General features: G+C 51.0%; 1 protein-coding gene across 1 annotated transcript; it reads right to left on the reverse strand.

Moving 5' to 3' along the window:
* Positions 1-22,161: 22,161 nt before the first annotated feature.
* On the reverse strand, positions 22,162-24,959 carry LOC109739194 (GDSL esterase/lipase At5g45910). The gene is made up of 5 exons (XM_020298278.4): positions 24,175-24,959; positions 23,882-24,097; positions 23,626-23,774; positions 23,270-23,543; positions 22,162-22,532 (listed from the first exon to the last, which is right to left on the reverse strand). The coding sequence occupies exons 1-5, from the start codon at positions 24,434-24,436 to the stop codon at positions 22,321-22,323; spliced, it is 1,113 nt and encodes a 370-aa protein (XP_020153867.1). The 5' UTR covers positions 24,437-24,959; the 3' UTR covers positions 22,162-22,320.
* Between the last annotated feature and the right edge of the window lie 581 nt (positions 24,960-25,540).

Consider the following 25,540-nt stretch of genomic DNA (forward strand, 5'->3'; position numbering starts at 1 on the left):
TGGCGCCCACGACGCCGGCCAGGAGGGGCGGCGGAGGGCCGCGGACCAGAGGGGGACTGGTCGTGGCCGAGCCAGACGGCCGGGACGAGGCACGGGCGCCAGGGCGCGGGGGAGGTCGACACGGCCGCGGGTCGAGCTCGTGTCCATGGTGGATCGCGGGCGAGATGGCACAGAGAGTAGGAGGGCAGGGGTGCAGTGAGTGCGTTCGGGGCCCGGGTCGGTGAGTGTGCACGGCGACGGAGGGGAAGAGGAGGAGGGGGGAAAGGCCCGGGGCCTCACCGGGGTTCGTAGGGTCCAGGGTAGTGGTGCTTGAGGTGGTCCGGCGAGAAGGAGACGAGGGGGAGGACGGTGAGGCGGCGACGTAGTCCGGCGACGGTGGGGCAGCTCTGGGGCGACGTCGGGGGCGAGCGGGGCGACGGGGTCATCGTGGCGGCGTCGGGGGCGAGCGGGGCGACGGGGTCGTCGGGGCGGCGTCGGGGGCGAGCGGGGCGACGGGGTCGAGCGGGGCGACGTCGAGGGCGAGCGGGGCGGCGTCGGGGGCGAGCGGGGCGACGGGGGCAAGCCCGATCCGATCTGGATCGGGGGAGGGAGGGGGAGAGTGGGGTGGGGTGTCGGTGGAGTGGATGGGGGTGTCGGTGGGGGAGTGGATAAGGGAGTGGGGGCGGGGTGGGCGGGCCGGCTGGGCCTGGGGGTTGGCCCAGTTGGGCCAAGGTCCAGTGGGGGGCTCCTTTTCCCTTTTTTCTGTTTGTTTTCTCTTTTCTATTTTCTTTCTTTTATTTATTTTATTTTCTGTTTTATTTCAATTTAAATTATTTAGGCATTTCATAAAAATGTGTTTACTACACCATATTTACTTATGCAAAATATGGCATCTCCCGAACATTTTTGTTTTAAATTTTGAAAAACTTTTATCGTTGACATAAATTTGAATTTGAATTTTTAAACGGTTTGACCTAACGGTAGATTAGCAAAGTAACCGTGGTGACATGGCACCATTAGCGTTGGATTACTGTAGCTTGATTATCTGGGCGTTACAAAACTCCTCCACTACAAGAAATCTCGTCCCGAGATTTAGGAGGTAGAAGGAAACAGTGCGGGGTATTCATCACGCAGGCGATCCTCGCGTTCCCAAGTGGCTTCATCTTCAGAATGGTGCGACCACTGGACTTTGAGGAACTTGATCGCCTTCTGACGTGTGCGGCGTTCAGCTTGGTCGAGAATGCGGACCGGATGCTCCTTATAGGAGAGGTCCTGCTGCAATTCGAGCACTTCATGATCCACTGCTCGGATTGGGTCCTTGAAGCAACGGCGGAGCTGTGACACATGGAACACATCGTGAACCTGAGAAAGGTTTGGCGGATGCTCCAGTTGGTATGCCACATTTCCACGCCTTTCGAGATTAGTGAATGGGCCAATATAGCGAGGAGCTAGTTTGCCCTTGATTCCAAAGCGGTGAGCACCCTTCATTGGTGTGACTCGAAGATAAGCCTTTTCGCCAGGTTGATAGACCATGTCTTTATGATGACGGTCATACTGACTCTTCTGACGTGACTGAGCAGTCTTGAGATTCTCACGAATAATGCGGACTTGTTCTTCGGCATGTTGGATAATATCTGGACCGAAGAGTGGACGTTCCCCAGTTTCTGACCAGTTCAGAGGGGTTCGGCACTTTCGTCCATATAACACTTCGAAGGGGGCCATCTTCAGACTAGCTTGATAGCTATTATTATAAGAGAACTCAGCATACGGGAGAGATTCCTCCCATTTCTTGCCGAAGGAAATAACACAAGCTCGAAGCATGTCTTCGAGAACTTGGTTGACGCGTTCAACTTGCCCTTGCGACTGAGGATGAAACGCAGTACTGAATGACAGATGAGTTCCCATAGCTTCTTGGAAACTTGCCCAGAATCTTGAAGTGAACAAGCTACCACGGTCTGAGCTGATAACCAATGGAATGCCGTGGAGTGAAACAATCCTGGACATATAGAGCGTTGCCAGCTGGCTAACAGTGATCGTTTCTTTGACCGCCAGGAAATGTGCAACTTTGGAAAGCCGGTCAATGACGACAAGAATAGCATCATTACCTTTCTGTGATTTGGGAAATCCAGTGACGAAGTCCATCTCAACATGGTCCCATTTCCATTCAGGAATAGAGATAGGTTGCAGAGTTCCAGCAGGTCTTTGATGTTCTGCTTTGATACGACGGCAAACGTCACACTCAGCAACATAACGAGCAATGTCTTGCTTCATATTAGACCACCAGAATCTCTGGCGGATGTCTTGGTACATCTTTGTACTACCAGGATGGATACATAGAGGCGTATCATGAGCTTCTTTCATAACCTCCTGTGTCATATCCAGTTTTTTCTCTGCACATGGCACCACTAGGCGGCCCTTGAAGTATAAAGTGCCATCTTCAGCAATAGTGAAGAATGAGGGCTTTCCTTCTGCGAGGTAGCGCTTAATCTTGTGGGCTTCAGAGTCATACTTCTGTAGCCTTTTGATGCTGTCCACGAGATCTGGTTTAGCAACTAGGGTATTGAGGGAACCCTGGGTAACAACGTGGAGGTTCACCTTGCCAAACTCCTTAGGAGGGGGAGCGAGTGCACCCGGAGGAACAATATGGAGGTTCAGCTTCCTGAATTCTTCAACAAGTGAGGGCTGAACTTTGTGAACCTGGAGGTGGTTGCAGTAAGACATGCGGCTCAAGGCATCAGCCATTACATTAGCCTTGCCTGGCGTATAGGAAATACCCAAGTCAAAGTCTGCAACAAGCTCCATCCATCTCTGCTGACGGAGGTTCAGGTCTGGCTGAGTAAACAGATACTTCAGACTTTGGTGGTCAGTGAAGATCTCGCAACGATTACCAAGAAGGTAATGTCGCCACTGCTTCAGCGCATGAATGACAGCAGCAAGTTCGAGGTCGTGAACTGGGTAGTTCTCTTCGTGAGGGCGCAATTGCCTAGAGGCATAAGCAATCACTTTGCGGTCTTGCATTAGGACACAGCCTAATCCTTGACGGGAAGCGTCGCAGCAAATGACGAAGTCCTTCTTAGTATCAGGTGGAGCTAGAACTGGGGCAGAAGTCAACTTGTCTTTGAGTGCCTGGAAACTTTCCTGACATTTGTCTGTCCATTGGAACTTGACGCCCTTATGCAACAGGTTAGTCAGAGGCCTGGCGATCTTGGAGAAGTTCTCGACGAATCGACGGCAATAGCTGGCGAGACCGAGAAAACTTCTGACTTGCTTAACGTTCTTGGGAGGAGTCCAATCAAGGATAGCCTGGACTCGTTCAGGGTTGACGGCAATACCATCCTTAGAGATGACATGCCCAAGATAGGTTACTTCCGGTAGCCAGAATTCACATTTGGAGAACTTGGCATATAGTTGATGCTCTCGTAGCTTTTCCAGCACAAGTCGAAGATGTTCAGCATGTTCTTCTTCGTTCTTGGAAAATACCAGGATATCATCCAGATAAACCACAACGAACTTGTCGAGGTAATCCATGAATATATAGTTCATCAGACGAGAGAAGGTGGCTGGAGCATTGGTTAAACCGAAAGACATGACGGTGTACTCGTATGAACCATATCGAGTCACGAAGGCGGTCTTTGGGATATCCTCTTCGCGAACTCGGATCTGGTGGTAACCCAACCTCAAGTCGAGCTTAGAGAACACTAACAAACCCGCCAGTTGGTCATACAGATCATTGATCCGAGGAAGAGGGTATTTATTCTGAATGGTAGCTTGGTTTATAGGACGGTAGTCTTGAACTAATCGGTTTGTCCCATCCTTCTTCTTGACAAAGAGAGAAGGTGCTCCCCAAGGAGAGCAACTTGGGCGAATGAATCCTTTGCGAAGAGAATTGTCGATTTCCTCCTTAAGCTCAAGGAGTTCATGCGGAGGCATCTTGTAGGGTCGCTTGGCTATAGGAGTGGTGCCTGGTTTCAAGTCGATGATGAATTCGACAGCTCTAGCAGGGGGAATCCCTGGAAGTTCTTCAGGAAAGACGTCGAGGAATTCACGCACGACGGGAATGTTTTCAATGCCCTCGAGTGGTGCAGCGTTCAATGCATTCAATGCATAGAGCCTTGCCTCGGCATTTTGCACCAGATGGGCTTGGTAAGTAACTATCTCATCTGAAGGGTGTAGCAAATGGACGGTCTTAGTGGTGCAAACAATTGAAGCAGTATGCGCTTTTAACCAATTCATTCCCAGAATGAGATCAATGCTATAGGACTTCAGTACGATGGGAGAGACAAGAAATTCCAGTCCTTCGATTTCAACGGGGACGTCGTTGCAAATCATGGAGGTTCGACATTGGCCCGCAGGGGTGTGTACTAATAGTGAAGCATTCATGTCTTCGCTTCTAATGCCATGCATGAATGCAAAATCTTCTGACATGAATGAATGTGATGCACCTGTATCAAATAAAACGGATGCTGGTACTGAATTGACGAGGAGTGTACCCATCACAGTAGCAGGCTGGTCTTGAGCTTCGTTGAGATCAACGTGGTTGGCATGAACGCGACCATAAGACTTGGCCTTGTTGCTGCAGGGCTGGTTGCTTCCATGGCCAGTTGCTGGAAGGGCCAGTTGATTCTGGTTCTGGTTGCATTCTCTAGCACAGTGTCCTGGTTGACCACACCTGAAGCACAGACCATTATTGGGAGTGGGAACAGGAGCTTGGGGTGGTGGAGCTGGAAGTCTTGACTGCCTAGATGGTGGTGGGGGCAGACGAGGTGCAGCATAGGTCTGCCTTGGGGCAGATGCATTTGCACGGTACATGTTGTTCGGGATCCATATCTTACGCTTCTGTGAGGGCGGGCCCGAAGATGAGCCTGTGTCATGGTTGCGCCTGTGAGAGCTCTGGTATTCCTGCAGACCAGTTTCGACATTCATGGCCTTGTTCACCAAGGTGGCGAAATCAGCAAAGTCATGCACTAGAAGTGCGAGCTTGATGTCAGCTTGAAGGCCATCACGTAACTTCTCTTGTCTGCGTGCATCAGTTGCAATGTCCTCTTCAGCATAGCGAGACAAGTCCAGAAACTCCCGCTGATAAGCTTCAACAGTTTTGTTGCCTTGGGTGAGGTTGCGGAACTCACGCTTCTTCCGGTCCATGACTCCCTGAGGAATGAAGCGGGCACGGAAAGCAGCTTGGAAGTCTGGCCAGGTGATGATTGTTCTAGCTGGCAGAGTACGCCTGTGGCTGTCCCACCATTGAGCTGCGGGTCCCTTCAGAAAGAAGGAAGCAAAGGTGACATAGCTGGCAGGGGCTACATCGGCAGACTCCATCTCATAGGTGATGTCACGGAGCCAGTCATCAGCATCCAGAGGCTGAGTTGAGCTGCGGTACACAGTTGGATTGAGGCACATGAAATCCTGCAGAGTTACTGGAGTTGGTTGCTGGTCCATATTGGGGCGAGGAAACTGAGCCATCATATTTTCCATGAATTGGCGGTTTCAGTTCAAACTGTTGGATCATACCAGCCATGTACTCAGGTGGTGGTGGGGCATTGCCACCACTACCACGACTACCTGGTCTAACCATCCTGCTAATATATAACAGGGGTAGTTCAGCATTGAGAAATTTGCAAAGACAAGAATCATTCATGATGAAACATGCATAATGAAAGGAGCACGATAGCTACTACATAGTAGTCGGCATAACTTACAAAAGGGGTCATGCATAGAGTTCAGTACACAGAGTTCGGTACATAGACTAAAACAACATAGGCGGCTCACAGGCTCGCGGCAAATGCAGCCAATACTAATAAGCAAGACTACATCAGTCCCAGGAGGAACTGTGGAGGTAATCGTAGCCCGACAGCTGGTAGTGAGGCAACGGATAGCCCTCCACGTCAGCAGACTGGGGGCCGCGGATACTCAGGTGTAGAGCCCGACGCTCAGGTGGCAGAAGAGGACCAAGTGCAGGAGAGTAGCCTCCCACCTCTGGCCAACCGACACCATGGGGCATCACGGTCCTGGCTGGGTAGATCGCAGTACACGGTAGCTGTCCAGATCGGACAAAGGGGTGCAGCAGCGTCAGAGCATGGTAAAGGTGCTGACGGGTGGTGTACATCTCGTGGCGAAGAGCTCGGTTAGCTCGATCCAGCCCATCAGCATGCAGAACCAGGTTCTGATGGTAGCAGGGCTCTCGGGTGACAGTGGAGTAGGCAGCAGTATAGTATCCCTCCGCACCAACATCAGATGCGATAGCAATGTGCCTGAAAGGGGAGGTGTCCAACTCCCGATACTCTCCACGAAGACGTGTCAGAGCAGCATAGGCAGCATCGTGGACAGCCATATCGATGGTCACACCAACACCATGAGCGGTGTGCAGCACAGTAGTGGAGTCATACTCCCGCGAGTAGAGGTGGACGATGGCACGGTCCTGCTCCTGGTTAAAGTCCTGGTACTCCTCGTAGACGGTGTACTCAGGGTGCCAGCGATAACCCAGATAGGTCATCATCTCAGCTAGCACAGCCGGTGATCCCAAGGCACCAATGGCCGTCGTGTGGCGCACGACCTGCCTCGTGGGTTCCATCTGAAAGCAAAGACGTTTCAAAGGAGTCAAATGACAGTGTGTGAATTGTTCAAAATACTATTCTAAGAAACAACTATGGATTATTCAACTTTGGGGTGAATGCGGTCACGGGATCCTAGTGTTAGAGTTAGTAAATTCGTTTAACCCGAGTAGAAGAGAGTTCAGAGTCCCAGAGTAAAGGTCGAGGAGTAAAAGATCCTAGTAACACACAATGGCGACGTGGGCCCGTAAGACACACAACCATGTTAGTAAAAGTTTTGTAATGTCTAGACTCGACTTCGGCCAAGGAGTGTGGAAAGGGGGATTCCTACAGGCAGTCGGCTCTGATACCAACTTGTGACGCCCCCGATTTGACCGTACACTAATCATGCACGCAAATGTGTACGATCAAGATCAGGGACTCACGGGAAGATATCACAACACAACTCTAAAACATAAATAAGTCATACAAGCATTATAATACAAGCCAGGGGCCTCGAGGGCTCGAATACAAGTGCTCGATCACAGACGAGTCAGCGGAAGCAACAATATCTGAGTACAGACATAAGTTAAACAAGTTGACCTTAAGAAGGCTAGCACAAAAGTAGCAACGATCGAAAAGGCAAGGCCTCCTGCCTGGGACCCTCCTAACTACTCCTGGTCGTCGTCAGCGGGCTGCACGTAGTAGTAGGCACCTCCAGTGTCGTAGGAGTCATCGTCGACGGTGGCGTCTGGCTCCTGGACTCCAGAATCTGGTTGCGACAACCAGGTAGAAAGGAAAGGGGGAAAAGAGGGAGAGAAGCAACCGTGAGTACTCATCCAAAGTACTCGCAAGCAAGGAGCTACACTACATATGCATGGGTATATGTGTAAAGGGGTATATCAGTGGACTGAACTGCAGAATTCCAGAATAAGAGGGGGATAGCTAATCCTGTCGAAGACTACGCTTCTGGCCATCTCCATCTTGTAGCATGTAGAAGAGAGTAGATTGAAGTCCTCCAAGTAGCATCGCATAGCATAATCCTACCCGGCGATCCCCTCCTCGTCGCCCTGTTAGAGAGCGATCACCGGGTTGTATCTGGCACTTGGAAGGGTGTATTTTATTCAGTATCCGGTTCTAGTTGTCATAAGGTCAAGGTACAACTCCGGGTCGTCCTTTTACCGAGGGACACGGCTATTCGAATAGATAAACTTCCCTGCAGGGGTGCACCACATAACCCAACACGCTCGATCCCATTTGGCCGGACACACTTTTCTGGGTCATGCCCGGCCTCGGAAGATCAACACGTCGCAGCCCCACCTTGGCTCAACCGAGAGGTCAACACGCCGGTCTAAATCCTATGCGCGCAGGGGTCTGGGCCCATCGCCCATTGCACACCTGCACGTTGCGAGGCCGGCGGAAGCAGACCTAGCCTAGTGGCGTTCTAGTCCAATCCGGCGCCCGCCGCTCCGTCGCTGACGTCAAAAAGAGCTTCGGCTGATACCACGACGTCGAGTGCCCATAACTGTTCCCGCGTAGCTGGTTAGTGCGTATAGACCAAATGGCCAGACTCAGATCAAATACCAAGAACTCGTTAAGCGTGTTATGTCGAAGTTACCGCGGACGTCGTCCAGGGCCAGGCCCACCTCTCGCCTAGGTGGTGTCAACCTGCCCTGTCGCTCCGCCACAAAGATCCACTTGCGGGTACTCCTACGAGCCGACCCGACTTTAGTCATCACATGTGTCATGTATATATTATATAAGTATATACCCGTGATCACCGCCCAGGTGATCACGGCCCGATAGTATAGCACAGCAGACGGACAAGAATGTAGGGCCACTAATGGAAAACTAGCATCCTATACTAAGCATGTAGGATTGCAGGTAAAGGTAACAACAGTAGTAGCAAGGATAGGCTATGCATCAGGATAGGATATCGGGAAGCAGTACCATGCTAAACTACTCTAATGCAAGCAGTATAGAGAAGAATAGGCGATATCTGGTGATCAAGGGGGGGGCTTGCCTGGTTGCTCTGGCAAGTAGGAGGGGTCGTAAACTCCGTAGTCGAACTGGGCAGCAGCAGTGTCGGTCTCGTAGTCTACCGGAGAGAAGAGGGGGAAGAAACAGTAAATACAATGCAAACATAAGCATGACGATGCGTGACATGACAATGAGCAGTGCTAGGTGTGTCCTAACGCGACAGTAGGTGGTACCGGCGAAGGGGAGAACATCCGGGAAGTATTTCTGATGTTTCGCGTTTTCGGACAGACGGACCGGAGGGGGAAAGTTGCGAGTTCGATAGGTTAGGGATGTGTGGTGGACGAACGGGCTGCGTATCCGGATTCGTCTCGTCGTTCTGAGCAACTTTCATGTACAAAGTATTTCCATCCGAGTTACGGATTAAAAGATATGATTTTCCAAAGAATTTATTAATTTCTGGAATTTAATTAATTATTTAATTTAATTCGAAATTTGGATTTATGACATCAGCATGATGTCATGCTGACGTCAGCAGTTGACCGTTGACCTGGTCAACCTGACAGGTGGGTCCCACCTGTGAGGGGCTGTTAGCTAATTAACTAGTGTTTAATTAAATTAACTAACTAATTAGATTAATTTAAACAGGATTAATTTAGTTAATTAATTAATTAATTAAATTTATTATTATTATTTTTTATTTTTTATTATTTTTATTTTATTTATTTATTTATTTATATATTATATTATTTTTATTTTTATTTTATTTTTTTAAATCATTTTTTAACGTTCTCTGACGCGGGGGCCCACCTGTCTATGGCCCAAGGGGGTTCGGGCCCAGGGGCAGTGGCTCAGGGGGCGAGGCCTCACCTGGCAGTGGCCCAGGGGCCACAGGCGGCGCGGGCGCGGCGCGCGTGTGCGGCGCAGGCGACGGGCGGTGGGCGTGGGCGACGGGCGCCCGTAGCCTGCCCAGGGCAGGGCGGGGCCGTGGCCAGGGACGAGGCCGCCGGCGCCCACGACGCCGGCCAGGAGGGGCGGCGGAGGGTCGCGGGCGGCGCGGGGGTGGAGGTAGTGGCGGGGCTGGCCGGAGCGGGGCCGCGGACCAGAGGGGGACTGGCCGTGGCCGAGCCAGACGGCCGGGACGAGGCACGGGCGCCAGGGCGCGGAGGAGGTCGACGCGGCCGCGGGTCGAGCTCGTGTCCATGGTGGATCGCGGGCGAGATGGCACAGAGAGTAGGAGGGCGGGGGTGCGGTGAGCGCGTTCGGGGCCCGGGTCGGCGAGTGTGCACGGCGACGGAGGGGAAGAGGAGGAGGGGGAAAGGCCCGGGGCCTCACCGGGGTTCGCAGGGTCCAGGGCAGCAGTGCTTGAGGTGGTCGGGCGAGGAGGAGACGAGGAGGAGGACGGTGAGGCGGCGACGAAGTCCGGCGACGGCGTGGCAGCTCTGGGGCGACGTCGGGGGTGAGCGGGGCGAAGGGGTCGTTGGGGCGGCGTCGGGGGCGAGCGGGGCGACGGGGTCGTCGGGGCGGCGTCGGGGGCGAGCGGGGCGACGGGGTCGAGCGGGGCGGCGTCGGGGGCGAGCGGGGCGACGGGGGCAAGCCCGATCCGATCTGGATCGGGGGAGGGAGGGGGAGAGTGGGGTGGGGTGTCGGTGGAGTGGGTGGGGGTGTCGGTGGGGGAGTGGATAAGGGAGTGGGGGCGGGGTGGGCGGGCCGGCTGGGCCTGGGGGTTGGCCCAGTTGGGCCAGGGTCCAGTGGGGGGCTCCTTTTCCCTTTTTTCTGTTTGTTTTCTCTTTTGTATTTTCTTTCTTTCATTTATTTTCTTTTCTGTTTTATTTCAATTTAAATTATTTAGGCATTTTATAAAAATGTGTTTACTACACCATATTTACTTATGCAAAATATGGCATCTCCCGAACATTTTTGTTTTAAATTTTGAAAAACTTTTATCGTTGACATAAATTTGAATTTGAATTTTTAAACGGTTTGACCTAACGGTAGATTAGCAAAGTAACCGTGGTGACGTGGCACCATTAGCGTGGGATTACTGTAGCTTGATTATCCGGGCGTTACACCAGAGAAGAAGGCCAAGAAGAAGGCCAAGGAGAACAGAAGTGGCCTCCGCCGTAAAGGCACTTCGGACGTGACGTCCGAAGACGCCGAAACCCACTCCTCCTTCACCGCCGAGGATGATGACGAGGAGGAGGAAAGAAACTCTCCCCCCGAGGGGGGAAGTAAGAAAAGGGCGGCCTCCATGGATCTGGAGGCAGAGGCGTCCAAGAAGGGGAAGGTCTCCCTCGTGGACAACTTCGCGTTTGACACCGACAGCAGCTCCGAGTGGCGCCCCAGGGGAAGCCCCTGGCCGAATCGTAAGTACTCAAAGGCACTTATACACACATATATCCAACTTCTTTACTTCGTGGTTTTAATATGTCGAATCATGCGCTGCAGTCCAACCCACGCTCGCCCCCAGCAATCCCCATCTTCGGGGAATTCGCTGGATCCGAAGGTGATGGACAGCATGTCACTTCTGGCAGCCTCCTCTCCCAAGGCCATGCACGACACCTAGGTGTTGTCCTGAAGGACCTCCCGAGGCCAGGGAGAGATACAGGAGGCCGTCAGGGAGGCGCCAGAGAGTGATACCTCGGCCGCTGGACACATGGGGGAGCAAATCCCCCTGGAGACTGGCGATGGGGGCCATATCCAATTCGGCCCCCAGCTGAATACTATTCTGGAGGCCCATATGGCTCTGGAATCAGTTAAGCAACCTCCTTCGTAAGAAGGAGGTGCACCTATTCCGCCGGTGACCTCTGTCCATCCAGAGGCACTGGATACTCTACTGGAAGCGCTGCAAAGTGCTTCCATTGTTGAGGAACACCGTATCCTCATGGGTACGGTGATTGAGAGGGTACAGTCCGCTAAGAGCGACTGACCAGAGCCTGCGCCAGCCTTCTAACAGGCTTTGAGGTATGCAACGTAATTTATGCAAAAACAATGTCATAGTATAAACAGTAGCCCCTGAGACTCCGTCCGGTGTTCAAAAAGAAAGGTCGGACAAAGGATCAAATAATTTTTGCATGAGACTTAGCATATGTGTCTATGTGAATAAGCAGGCGTCGATGCTAGCTGCGACCTCCCATTCTGCCGAAGTCTCTGAACTGAAGCAGAGTCTAGAGCGGGCCGAGGAAGAGCTCGGCCGTGCGAAAAAAACAGCTAGAGGACAAGCAAGGTATGCAATGGCCTATTCAGATCTAGAAAAGACATGAACTATTGGTGTTGATCATGGTATCATGATATTTCGTAGGAGCTGCGACCGAGGTGGAGACCCTCAAGAACGCGCTGGCCGAGGCCCAGAAGAGAGCGGCGAAAAACACGAGGCCAGGGTCAGGGAGCTCCAGCAGGAGCTCCAAGACGCCGTGAAGAAATGCGAGTCCTTGGAGCGCAAGAATGTGGACCAAGAGTCCGAACTTGCTAAGGCCTGCCAAAGCGCACAAGAGGCCCGGGTTGAAGCCCAGGGCGCCCTCCAGGAAATCCAGGTGGCTAGGAAAATCGCGGCGGGTAAGGCCTTTATTATGCAGAGCAAATTTGTGAAGAAAAGGTACCTCTTACTAACCCGGATTTGGAGTTCTCCAGGAGCGTTTGCGGATCTACCGCGCAGTGTTGCTAATGCAGCGGAGTTCTTCCGAGCCGAAGAGGGGAGCTCAACGGAGAAGCTGTTCTGGTCGCAATACCTTGCGCCAGAGCATCCGGTGCCCTTTAGCGATCAGATGAAACAACTGACCGAACTGCATAGGGTGGCCAAATTGGCCATGAAGGATTTGATAATCCGTCTATGGCCTGCCGAAGCCTTACCCAGCAGCTACTTCAGGCTTGTGAAGCGGCTGGTCGATGCCTGCCCTCGGCTTGATGCCATCAAGCGGCCGGTCTGCATCGAAGGTGCGCGGATGGCCTTCGCCCGTGTCAAGGTTCAATGGGCGAAGATGGACGCCGTCAAGCTCGCGACCGAGGGACCGCCCGCGGGCAAGGAGCACCGCACGCCCGAGCGGTATTTTGATGATGTCCTGAAGGGATCCCGCATTGTAGAGGGCCAGTGTGCAAAAGACATTATCTTTGAATGAAGACATTCATGTTATCCCATCCTGTATTATGAAACAAAGCCAATATGTAATATAATGCGTGTTGTTTATTTTAAAATTTTGCCTCCTGTGCGGCCGTTTTATTAAATCTGAGAGTTGGCTAGTCGTCGGCTTCAGCCCCCTCGTAGGTAGTACGGGGGTGTTCGGGTTGAAACCTAAACACTCTTGATCCAAGAGTTTGGTCCTTGAAGGAGGTGTTTAGCGCAGCGAACCAGGCAATCGGACTATGTGGCTTTATCACCCTCACTTAGCCACAGGAGTTTGACAATAGAAATGTAGGCACATCCCCTAGTTAGTATTTGTTAATCCGGACTAGGGTGTTGTAGACACCTGATCGGGTGGAGGCCGATCCGTTGCATAATGCGGGGAAAACCGCAAGAGATTTTAACCTCCGAATAGCTGACCAGCTCTCGCCGCATCATAACAGTCAGTTTTCAGCTTTCTCTACTGATGTGTTTACCCGGATAAACCAGAAAAACAATCGCAGTAGTTCTCCCTTTACTACCCTAGCCGATAGGACGGAACGTAAGGTAGTAAGCACAGGAGCCGGGCAACCCAACTATTGACCAAAGACATTATTCGGAGCCGATGCATATAATGCTAAATTTGGGGTGCCGAACTATATTGTAAAGAGTGTTCGGACTTTGTTGCCATAGTATGGAGCGCAATGAAGCCCCTGGCGAATGAAAGCGTACCAAAGTGTACGGGTGCAATCGATAAGAATAGCGAAATTAAATGAAGTAGTAAGCCAGTGCCATATAAGTTGGGCCGCAAACTGTTTCCATTATAATTTGATTAATACGTCAAAGTGTATTTGTACAAAAAATGCGATAAGCAACAGGGCTATTTAACATGCCGAGACCAAGGGGGATCTGCGTGTGGGTCCTGAAAACAGGTAGAGTGGTCGTCAAGAAGACCACCTAGAGATTCCCCCATATGTCTATGCTGCTTGCCGCCTTGGTATATCCATCCTTCGAAAGGATCGATGACCAGGCCGTCGTGAGGGGCCTGTGGAAAAGAAACCAAAAAAGGATAAAAAGAAAAGGGAAAGTATGTGTGCCTGAGCCGTATTATGGACCAGAATCGAGTTATGCCTCTGTCTTTGCCCATGGTATTTTGAGTGCGTAGTTATGTACGCGCGGTATGTACGCCGCCATTTGGTCGGGACTGAGACGGAGGCTGAATTGCTAGTCGAGCTCCTAACGAGCTGGACTGTCATGTTGCAGAGTAGTCCGGACTCGTTTGACAGTGTCCGGGAGTTTGGCCACCGAATTAAAATTCTGCTTGATAAGGCCGCTCTGTACTTCCGCTACCAGGGCCGCGGTGTGCTCCTCGGTACGGAGGGAGCGTTCCGTGTTTCCATTGACTGTTATGACACCGCGTGGTCCGGGCATCTTGAGTTTGAGATAAGCATAGTGTGGCACCGCATTGAATCGAGCAAATGCAGTTCGTCCGAGCAGTGTGCGATAGTCACTGCGGAAGGGACGATATCGAAGATCAAGTCTTCACTTCGGAAGTTGTCCGGGGATCCGAAGACGACTTCCAATGTGATTGAGCCCGTGCAGCGGGCCTCTACACCTGGTATTACTCCTTTAAAGGTAGTTTTTGTGGGCTTGATCCTTGATGGATCGATGCCCATCTTGCGGACTGTATCCTGATAAAACAGGTTGAGGCTGCTGCCACCGTCCATGAGGACTCGCGTGAGGTGGAATCCATCAATGATTGGGTCGAGGACCAGTGCGGCTGAACCGCCATGACGGATACTGGTCGGATGGTCCCTGCGATTGAAGGTGATCGGGCAGGACGACCATGGGTTGAATTTTGGGGCGACTGGCTCTATCGCCTAGACGTCCCTCAGCGCGCGTTTGCGCTCCCTTTTGGGGATATGGGTAACGTATATCATGCTCACCGTTTTAACTTGGGGGAGGGGGGACTTCTTTTGTCCCCTGTGTTCGGCGGACGGGGCTTCTCGTCGTCGTCCTCACTTTGCGACCCCTTCTCCTTGTTCTCGGTATTTAACTTGCCGGCCTGTTTAAAAACCCAACAGCTTCTGTTGGTATGATTGGCTGGTTTATCGGGGGTGCCGTGGATCTGACATGGATGATCGAGTATGCGGTCCAAGCTGGATGATCCCGGATTGTTTCTTTTAAATGGCTTCTTCCGTTGGCCGGACTTGGAGCCACTGAATCCGGCGTTGACTGCCGTGTCATCGGTATTGTCACCGTTGCTTCGACGCTTGTGCCTGTTGCGTCGGGGCTTGCCGTTGCTATTTCTGGCTTCAGAGGTGCGAGGTTCGCTTGCATTATTATTGCTACGGGCTAGCCAGCTATCTTCGCCCGCGCAAAAGCGGGTCATAAGTGCCGTGAGGGCTGCCATGGACTTCAGCTTTTCTTGGTCGAGGTGTCGGGCGAGCCATTCGTCGCGGATGCTATGCTTAAAGGCCGCTAGGGCTTCGGCATCCGGACAATCGACGATCTGGTTCTTTTTAGTTAGGAACCTGGTCCAGAATTTCCTGGCTGACTCTCCGGGCTGTTGAACTATGTGACTTGAGTCATCGGCATCCGGAGGTCGGACATATGTACCTTGGAAGTTGTCGCAGAAGGCATCTTCCAAGTCCTCCCAGCTGCCAATAGAGTTTTCTGGCAGGCTGTTTAACCAGTGCCGAGCTGGTCCCTTGAGTTTTAGCGGGAGGTATTTGATGGCATGAAGATCATCGCCGCAGGCCATATGAATATGGAGAAGAAAGTCCTCAATCCATACCGCAGAATCTGTTGTTCCATCATATGATTCGATATTCACGGGTTTAAACCCTTCTGGGAATTCGTGCTCCATTACTTCATCAGTGAAGCAGAGGGGGTGTGCGGCGCCTCTATATCGGGCCAAGTCGCGTCGTAGCTCGAATGGAGTCTGTCTGCGGTTTTCGGCCCGAACGTGGTTATGCTTGTCACGTCCGGCTAGATATCCGTCGTCGCGCGTCGGGGCACGCCCCTGCGATCCGTAGATCGATCTGATCTAACCTGCTCTATTTTCCAGGTCCTGCCGCAGGTCATATGTATATCCCCGAGCTGTTGTGTCTCTACCTTTATGGCGAGGTGGTATGGGCTGGTGTTCGGCTTGAGTTGCCGTTTTGTCCCGGCCACGTGGTGGTCGGTCAGCCGCGTTACACGCTGATGGTACGGGGTCCAGTGCCTCGTCGTCGAATTGAGGTAGAAGTTTACGCTTCAGGTAACTTTTGGTTGGGCGCTCGAGGCCGTATTCCTCGGCTGCCAGGACATTAGTCCACTTGTCGTTGAGTAGATCTTGATCAGCTTGAAGCTGCTGCTGCTTCTTTTTCAGGCTCCTTGCAGTGGCTATTAGCCGGCGCTTAAAGCGCTCCTGCTCGAGAGGTTCCTCAGGCACGATAAAGTCTTCGTTGCCGAGCCTCACTTCATCCTCGGAGAGTGGAAGATAATTGTTGTCCTCCGAGTCTTCATTTACGGCCTGTTCATCAGGGCTAACTTGCCCATCTTCCCGATCGTCCTGTTCAGAGGTTGGCTCGACGGGTTCTTCTTCGTCTTCGGCGTCGTCCGAAGTATTGTTGTCTCTCGTGCCGGTATTGCTGCCTTTTCCACGGCGTGATTTAGAGTGGCGCCGCTGACGTCGGCGCTTTGGTTGTATCTCAGGAGGTTTATCCTCGACTGGATTCTTCTCGTTATCGTCGTTACCCTCTTTGGGTGTATCCACCATGTACACGTCATACGAAGAGGTGGCCGTCCAGCGTCCGGTAAACGGCGGGTTCTGGGCCTGCTCCTCTCCGGCATCGTCGTCCATGCCGTTGTTGTCTTCGGAGCCGTAATCGAGCATGTCAGTTAAGTCCTCGATAGTGTCTATGAAGTGGGTGGTGGATGGGACGTAAAATTCTCCGCTCTCAGCCCCTAGTCTGGGCTGGGCGTAGTTCAGACGTTGCTCCTCTGTAATGACGAGGGATCGCATCAAGTCTAGAGCCTCGCTTAAAGGCGAGGTTTGGCCAGAGAGAAGAGAGTCCTTGGAGTACGGTGGGAAGGAGACTCCTTGGCCGAGCTCACACGATGCTGACTCCGAGGGTTCGGAGCCAGTGTCCGGAGAAGGGTCCGGCTTCGTGATGATTGCTAGCGACACTACTTACTCCGGCTCTCCCGTACTGGGCTTAGTGGCCGTAGATAGTCCGGCGGGCTCAGGAATCCCGTCTTCGGACCCGGCGATGCGCTCCGGATCTAAGGCCAGAGCGGAGGTTGGGGTCATGAACCCTTGGAAGATCAAGTCTCCTCAGATATCAGTGACATAGTCCAGATTTCCAAAACTAATCTGGTGACCTGGGGCGTAGCTGTCGATCTGCTCTAGATGGCCAAGCGAGTTGGCCCGCAGTGCGAAGCCGCCGAATACGAAGATCTGGCCGGGGAGGAAAACCTCCCCCAGGGTGGCATTGTTGTAGATGACTGATGGAGCCATCGAACCTTCTGATGATGACATAGTGGAACTCTCAATGAAAGCACCAATGTCGGTGTCAAAACCGGCGGATCTCGGGTAGGGGGTCCCGAACTGTGCGTCTAAGGTCGATGGTAACAGGAGACGGGGGACATGATGTTTACCCAGGTTCGGGCCCTCTTAATGGAGGTAATACCCTACTTCCTGCTTGATTGATCTTGATGAATATGGGGATTACAAGAGTTGATCTACCACGAGATCGTAATGGCTAAACCCTAGATGTCTAGCCTGTAGGATTGTGATTGCCTCTACGGATTAAACCCTCCGGTTTATATAGACATCGGAGGGGCCTAGAGTTATACAGAGTTGGTTTACAGAGGAAGGAATCTTCAGATCCGAACGCCAAGCTTGCCATCCACGCAAAGGAGAGTCCCATCCGGACACGGGAGGAAGTCTTCTATCTTGTATCTTCATGGCCCATCAGTCCGGCCCACGTCACATAGCCCGGACGTCCAAGGACCCCTTAATCAAGGACTCCCTCAGGGGTGAATAGGCAACTACCAATTTTTAGTTTTTCTTAACAAATTAGGTTTAGCAACAAAAAGGTTGTCTAGATGTGCAACTAGGTGAGCAACCTATATAATACTAACAATAACAACAACAAAGTGCAAGCAAGAGATACAACACAATAAAAGCTTGCACAAAGTAAAGGGAAGAGATAACCACAAGTGGAGCCGGTGGAGACGAGGATGTGTTACCGAAGTTCCTTCCCTTTGGGGGAAGTACGTCTCCGTTGGAGTGGTGTGGAGGCACAATGCTCCCCAAGAAGCCACTAAGGCCACCGTATTCTCCTCATGCCCTCACACAATGCGAGATGACGTGATTCCACTAGTGGTGCCCTTGAAGGCGGCGACCGAACCTTTACAAATAATGTTGGGGCTATCTCCACAACTTGATTGGAGGCCCCCAACGATACCACGGAGCTTCACCACAATGGAACGTGGCTCCGAGGTGACCTCAACCGTCTAGGGTGCTCAAACACCCAAGAGTAACAAGATCCGCAAGGGATTAGTGGGGGGAATCAAATTTCTCTTGGTGGAAGTGTAGATCCGAGCCTTCTCAACCAATCCCTAGAAAATCAACAAGTTTGATTGGCTAGGGAGAGAGATCGGGCGAAAATGAGCTTTGGAGCAACAATGGAGCTTGGGGGAAAAGAGGTAGGTCTTCTTGGGGAAGAAGACCTCCTTTTATAGTGAGGAGCAATTCCAACCGTTATCCCACATCTCAGCCCGCAGAGGGCGGTACTACCGCTCAGGGGAGCGGTACTACCGCTGGCAGCAACGGTACTACCGCAAGCCCCAGCGGTACTACCGCAGAAACACAACGTAGGAGCCAAGAGAGGGAGCGGATGTGGACGGGAGGGCCTGGGCGGCACTACTAGCAGCGGTGGAAGCCGTGTTACTACCGCGCACGAGCGGTACTACCGCTGCTACTGCCGGTACTACTGCCGCAGAACCCGACACGAGAAACTCATTCATGAGTCGAGGCGGTATCAACACTGAACCAGAGCCGCACTACCGCTCTCATGGCCAGGAGCAGTACTACCGCTGTGAGATAGCGGTACTACCGCTTGTCGCGATTGGCGGTACTGCCGCTCTGGACCAGCGGCACTACCGTTGGCGCCTTCCTTATGCCACATCCACGAGACCGGAGAACTCCAATGAGGCGGGAATGAGCTGGGGGTGCATGAATGACGTGTACGTATTGATTCCACCCTAGCCTTTCCGATGCAGACCCCCTCTTGATAGTACGGTGTCTCCTACGACTCAAGTCCAAAAAAAGAAACGAAGGAGCCTACACCGGCTTCACTTTGAGCTCCGAGGGGAAAGAATCGTCTTGCGCCAATGAATGAATATTTGAAATACTCAATGCACACAATTAGTCCGCAAATGCATTGTCATCAATCACCAAAACCATTTAGAGAGAGACATGCCCTAACACCAAGACCATAGCAGTTATAGCATAGAATATAAACTCTTGAATTATAACAATACAAATATTATTGCCTCTAGAGCGTAATTCCAACAAGTATTTGCATTATGTTGTGGAACAATGGCACCCATTTTCACCTTCTCTGTTGACTTTGATCAGTTGTATATATATTTGGTTAAAAATTTACGTCTTGGTACCGTAATGTGAGGACTAGCCTCAAATATGCAAGAAAAGAACCAAGTCCTGGAGTAAACTCTAGTGCTCTCCACGCTAAGGCTGCGGATGATGTGACTTGCATCCTTTAATCCAAAAGCATTGATTCTGCCAAAACTTTAGTACACCGTAACTTGCCTCCTTATAAAACAATCTTTAAAAGTGTTTTCACAATTGTGATACATATAAAACTGAAAGGTCTGTTTCAAAAACTAGTAAGGACCCAAAGATATAAGATATCCAACGTCTTGTTTGAGTATAAGATGGCTCAAGATAGGTATGCGTGAATTTTTCACTATATCGGAAAGGTACTAATGAAGTGTTCATAATTATTACAGATTACGAGTGAAATGTTCACTGTGCTTGATTGGGATCCAGAAGAATGTCAGTCATGTCATGATGGTGAATAAAACAACTGGACCTCGGGAGAAGGGCAAGGGTGCCAGTAAGACCGACGTGGATCCTTTGGCTAGCGCTACTCCGGAGATTGAGTGCTTCTTCTATAAAGAAGAATGATATTGAGAGGAACTGCGAGAAGTATAAAGACAGAAAGAAAAGACTGGAAATTCTAGCTCAGGTATGAATGCCATACAAGTTATAAATGTATAGATGGCTAGCCCGAAATGTAATTATTGTGAATTTTGTTAAATAATTACTCGCTAATTCCTGTGTGTTGTGATTAGAAGAGTTGATCACGAGGATACCAATTCAATTGCGTATGTAAGTGCATCTAGTGCCCTCTGAGGATTTTGGATAATTCTATGGACAAAATGGTTAATGGACTAATGTTTTGCTAGTGTACACGAGAAGTTGTTCCTAAGAAGTTGTTTTAAAAAAGAGTTATGACCCCTCAAAATGTTGTGATAGCATTGAAAAATATGAGATGCCTATTTAAAGCAAATGATGATGCTCCAGGGCAAACCGTACTATTAAGGGGTGTCAAAGTGAAAGTTAGATTGAAGTCTTCTAGTATGTGCTTAACCAAACATTAGATCTTTGAGTGAAGGCTTTTAGAGTGCCACATCAAGAGCTTTTGGCTTTTGAGTCTGAGATGTTATTCTTTGGGAATCTTTTGCGTATTTGCCTCGCAGTACAGTCGGTTATCTTGTGTAGCAAGACAGACCACGTGAGAGAGGTACAAACACATCCTATATACTTGATCCAAATCATAAGTCTGCAGGGGAGGGGGGGGGGGGGGGTTCCGTCGCGTGAATTCCTATTTGATGTATCCAATTGTCATACAAAAGCATAGAACTCCCGCATGCCATGGGCAAGTTCCATTGCCTATTTTTCCTTCGATTTAGGGGTTTTTTTGTTGTTTATTTTGGGTTTTTTGCGCCTTTTCCTTCCCTTCTTTCCAGCTTTTTTTTGTTATATTTCCTTCCGGATTTATTTTCATTTTCTTTTAAATTTTAGTTTTTATTCCATAAATATTATTTTATATGCATACACAATTGTTTAACACATGTCAAAAAATTTAATACATGGTGAATATCATTCAATACATGATGACTATGTTTCAAATACACTAAAATGTATTTTTCAATTTTTAATAATATACATTCCAAAATTTTAACTTAGCATTTTTTTCTCCTCTATTCTTCACGTGGACTTCTCGGATAGCAGATCCTATTTGTCGCTCACTGCGACCAACTGTCGAGTACCCACATATAGATAAGGAAGTTGGCGGCAGAAATTGGACCAGCCCATTTAGCTGGGGCACGATCCTGGTTTTTGGAACCTTTTAGAAGTTTCCCGTTTCCTTTATTTTTATGGTTTTCCTAATAATTATTTTTAATATTCCAAGTAAAAACTATCAGCATTTCAAAATATTCGCCTTTTTCAATAAAAAAGTTTGTAATCATTATAAAAATGATTTTTTAAACAATGTTCACAATTTCAGCAGAATGTTAATGTTTTAAATATACATAAAAACGTTCGTGTTTAAAAAGTGTTCTAAATTTAAGGAAGTTCTCAAAATTTTAAAAATAATTACATCTTAAAAATAAGTAAATTTTGTGTTTTTTCCCTGGAAAACCAAGTTAAAACCGAAAAACCCAAAAGAAACAACTTTCGAGGGCACAAGAAGGAAACATAAAAAACATCAGGAGTGTTGGCTACAGAAGCGGTCGCTACATAGGGCTGGCCCAGCTGGGGGCTCTTAGTGCGATTGAGCGATATTTTGTCGCACATACTAGACATAGTTACCCCTAAAAAGAAGAACATACATATACTCCCTCCATTCCTAAATATAAGTCTTTTTAAAGATTTCAATATAATCTACATACAGAGCAAAATGAATGAATATACACTCTAAAATAAGTCTATATACGTCTGTATGTGGTCCGTATTGAAATCTTTAAAAATACATATATCTAGAAACAGAGGGGGTAGGTATTTAAAAAAAGTAGGCATAGAGAATTGAGCATAGCTCATATGGTTATGTTTGTTCGCGTGGAACCAGTCCATCCAAGTTCAAGTACTATTCTACGCCTTCTTCTTTTTTGCGGGGTAAAAAAAAAGAAGAATTTGACATTGATGTTTGCATTTTTTTTCTTATTATTTTAGACTTTCTGGCGATGTTCGTCACTCGATTCTCCCTTGAAAAAACAGTGACATACAGGAGTTCCCTCGTCGGCCGGCTACTGACTACATATGTACGGCGTGCACACCGGAGCTTTACAATGGGCCGTACCAAAGCTGAGCGCGGATGCCTATAGAAATCAGACCGCGTATGCTCTGCATCATACTACTAGTACCCATTTCGCCGAATCGCACGCATGTCACTCCAGTGGCTCCTGTCCGTGCGAGGAGTGAGCTTTTCCTTTCCAGCAAGCATTGGGGCGGTGATGTGTCGCGCGAACTGCATCATCGTGACCACATGTTTCCGGAGCAGATTAGCCACCGAAAAGCACAGTCATTCATATAGTAGCAGGCGGTACATCACTTCCACCCCGATCTACCTTCTGTCCAGTTCATCACACATATCCATTACACAGATCAGTCACGATTACTAGCTTAACAAGCAAGAACACTAGAGGCAGGCAGGCCGAGGGTCAGAGCAGCCTGGGGCTGGTGTAGGGGCCGTGGAGGATGCTGTCGGCGATGGCGTGGTAGGCGGCCTCCGTCAGGTGGACGCCGTCCCAGTTGGCGTACGCCGACGGGTCGGCGCACACGCTGGATCCCCGCACGCCGCAGCTCGCCTTGGGGTTGAAGTTGTACGGCCCCCCGCCGCCGCAGCACGTCTTCAGCGGCCCCTGCTTGAACCCTGCAACCGCCACAACCTCACAAGTTATTAGCATTCAGCACCACCACTACAATTAGCAAGGTGACACTTCACCTGCCAATCCATAACCATAAGCCACCTCATAGATTTGCCCTATATGGAACTCATACTAGTACTGCAAGTGATCTAAGGCAACCTGAAAACTGATGTTCAGGTTATGCCAAGAAAACAGATATTCTACTTTTTATGCTTAGGTTATGCCAATAATTTCTTTCCTGGACCCCTTGATGCTCAGCACCACACATGCACATCCACTATATCAGTGACAGAAACCACGTTAACCGGCAGTGGAGTGGAGATGACCAAGACACTTAGCTGGACCTAGCAAGAAGTCCTTTTATGCCCCAACACGGCTCACCTTTCCCCAAAGGCCAGCCAATGGGGACATTCAGATCCCCAAAATCTTTTCTAAACAGCCCTGCGATCTTTTGCAGCATCTCCCTGGCCCCTGTTACAGCGTCGATACTGTGCCCCCATACTGATGATGGCACACCGTGGCGGGCCAACGTTCGGACATGGTTACGGGTTACCGTTCAGTGTAGCTGTCGTTCTTGAATGATTCGCATCATGGTGTTTCATCACGTAGAAAGAAAAGTCCAACGCATCCCTGTCATTCAGGTCGGATACCATCCTAGATTTCGCCGCCGGTCGATCGGCGCGTGCTACCATGAACGGGAAAAATGGCTGCGGCTGGAATGCTCGGTTTGTAGTACACTCACCGAACTGCTTGGGGTTCTTGGCGAAGGCCATGGCCGCGCCGTAGTAGTCGGCGTACATGATCCGGGCCTCGGGGTACTTGAGCCGGAGCACCTGCAGCTTCTGCTGGACCATGGCGTTGTGGCGCTGCGCGAAGTCGTTGTACGTTTTCAGGCAGCCGACGGCGTCGTAGTCGCCCCTGCTCCTGCCGGGGTGCAGGGTCAGGTACGCCGACGAGCAGCCCATCGGCAGGTTCCCCGGCACCACCAGGTGCATCGCGCCGCCCTTGATCAGCCTCTGCGCCAATGCACATACAACCAGCAGAGTTAGAACTGCGCTGGTGAGACAATGGAGGACAAGAGAATGCGGCTCTGCGCACCTCGGTTGCGTCGATGATGGCGGAGGAGACGGTGGGGACGTAGGATTTGGCGTCGTCCAGGGTCTTGCCCTTGAAGAAGGCGTAGTTGTAGTCGTTCCCCCCAATCTCCCCCACGAGGAAGAGCGACCTGCTGAAATACTTCTTGCAATCTGCTCCGATTTTAAAAAGACAAGCGAGAGAATCTTGCAATGAGCAACCAGTTGTGGAGATTGACCCCCAAATCCGACTAATTGGTAAAGAAATGGCGGCGACGGACTTTTGGGTGAGCTGCAGAGTAAAGGCTTGAGCTTCTCGAACCAGTCGAGCTGCACGCTGAGCGACAGGTTCGTCCAGAGCTTGTCGGACGCCCCGATCCCCTCGAAGAAGGGCGGATCCATGGCCGTGGCGCCGCCCACAGCGAAGTTGACGCCCTGCCGGACGTCCTTCCCGCGCGACAGGTACGGCTGCAGCAGCGGCAGCCCGAACGCTTGCGCTGCGGCCACAAGAAGGAGGATAAGATTGGCTGGAACGTCACCGGAAAGGAAAATATCGGCAATGGACGGCACGCACCGAGGAAGTCGACGACGAGGCGGCCGTCGGAGCAGCGTCCCGTGGGGCGGTGGAAGTAGGTCATGCCGTAGGGGAAGTGGCCGACGATGTTGAAGGAGAGCGGGCTGGACACGAGCAGGTTGCCGGTGTCGGTCAGGGAGTCGCCGAAGCTGAACATCGACGTGTAGTTCTGACCACCGCCGCCGCCGCCGCATTGGGCGGGCCGCGCCAGGCAGCAGCAGGCCAGGGCGGCGACGAGCACGGAGAGCCGGGAGATCGCCATGGAACCGCGCGAGAGCCGCAGCGCCGCAAAGCAGTGGCACACCGCACACACTCACTAGCTGGCTAGGTCGACCCACTGACGTCCACTCACTCCTCGAGTGAAGTCTAGGCTATGCAGCCGGGCGGCTAGGCGAGGGGCGAGAGACACCGGCACGAGGCGCTGCCGTCCGTTTCCGCAACGGGACAGGTCCAGTAATGGTGGCTCCTTAAAGGCTCATTCACCGCTGCCATGCTTGAGATTGCGGTTGGGGGAGTTAAGGCGCGGCGAGGGCAAGGGCAAGGCAAGCCCGGAATCCATGGTGAAGGTGAAGGTGAAGTGCACGGGCGCCGCGGTAACTCTGCCGGGGCCGCGCGCGCGGCTCGGTTCGTCCCCTACTGACTGAATGAATGGATAGATAATTGAGGGATCACGTGTGAGCTCGGGCCCTGGCTGACACTCCCAAAGCTCAATTATTCGGACGAGGACGACGCGGTGGCGCTCACGATGCGCTTGGGAGTACGGGGATCTTCGCTCGAGGCGCCCTGTTCCTGTTCTGCCGGTGACCACGCCTCGAGATTGGCGTGCGTGCACAGCAGGCAGGGTCACTTGTAGTTCATGCAGACATGTAGTCGTGTCGTAACTCTGTTCTTGCATGCGGCGGCAAAGAGGACTACTACCATGCGATGAACTCAACCGTACGTGTAGGCAGCCCATTGGCACTCTGTTTTTTTCTTTCGAAATTGGCACTCTGTTCCCTCGGAATATATCAACAACGGAACTTCACTACTAGTAGTGGCATTGGCGAGTTTCAGCAGAAATTCGTTCATAGTTAGTCTTTCCCATTCACGGATATTTTTCCGGAATCTGGAGTCGTCATTACATTCATTGATGACTTACTGGTGCGCATTTAGAGCTCATAATTGCAATCTGATAGACACGAGGAAACCTTGATAGAGACTGCAGACTGGAGCAAGGTATTTAGGGTTTTACTCCATCGGTATCGAAATAGTTGTCGTTCCACGTTTTTAGTGCAAAATTCGTCACGCACAATACTTTTTGTTGCCTCCTAAAATACCCTCACACCTCTCTCGCTCACTCACCCATAGCTCGCTCAGCCGAATCCCT

The sequence above is a fragment of the Aegilops tauschii genome, chromosome 3 (assembly GCF_002575655.3).
Source record: "Aegilops tauschii subsp. strangulata cultivar AL8/78 chromosome 3, Aet v6.0, whole genome shotgun sequence".
Taxonomy (NCBI): domain Eukaryota; kingdom Viridiplantae; phylum Streptophyta; class Magnoliopsida; order Poales; family Poaceae; genus Aegilops; species Aegilops tauschii.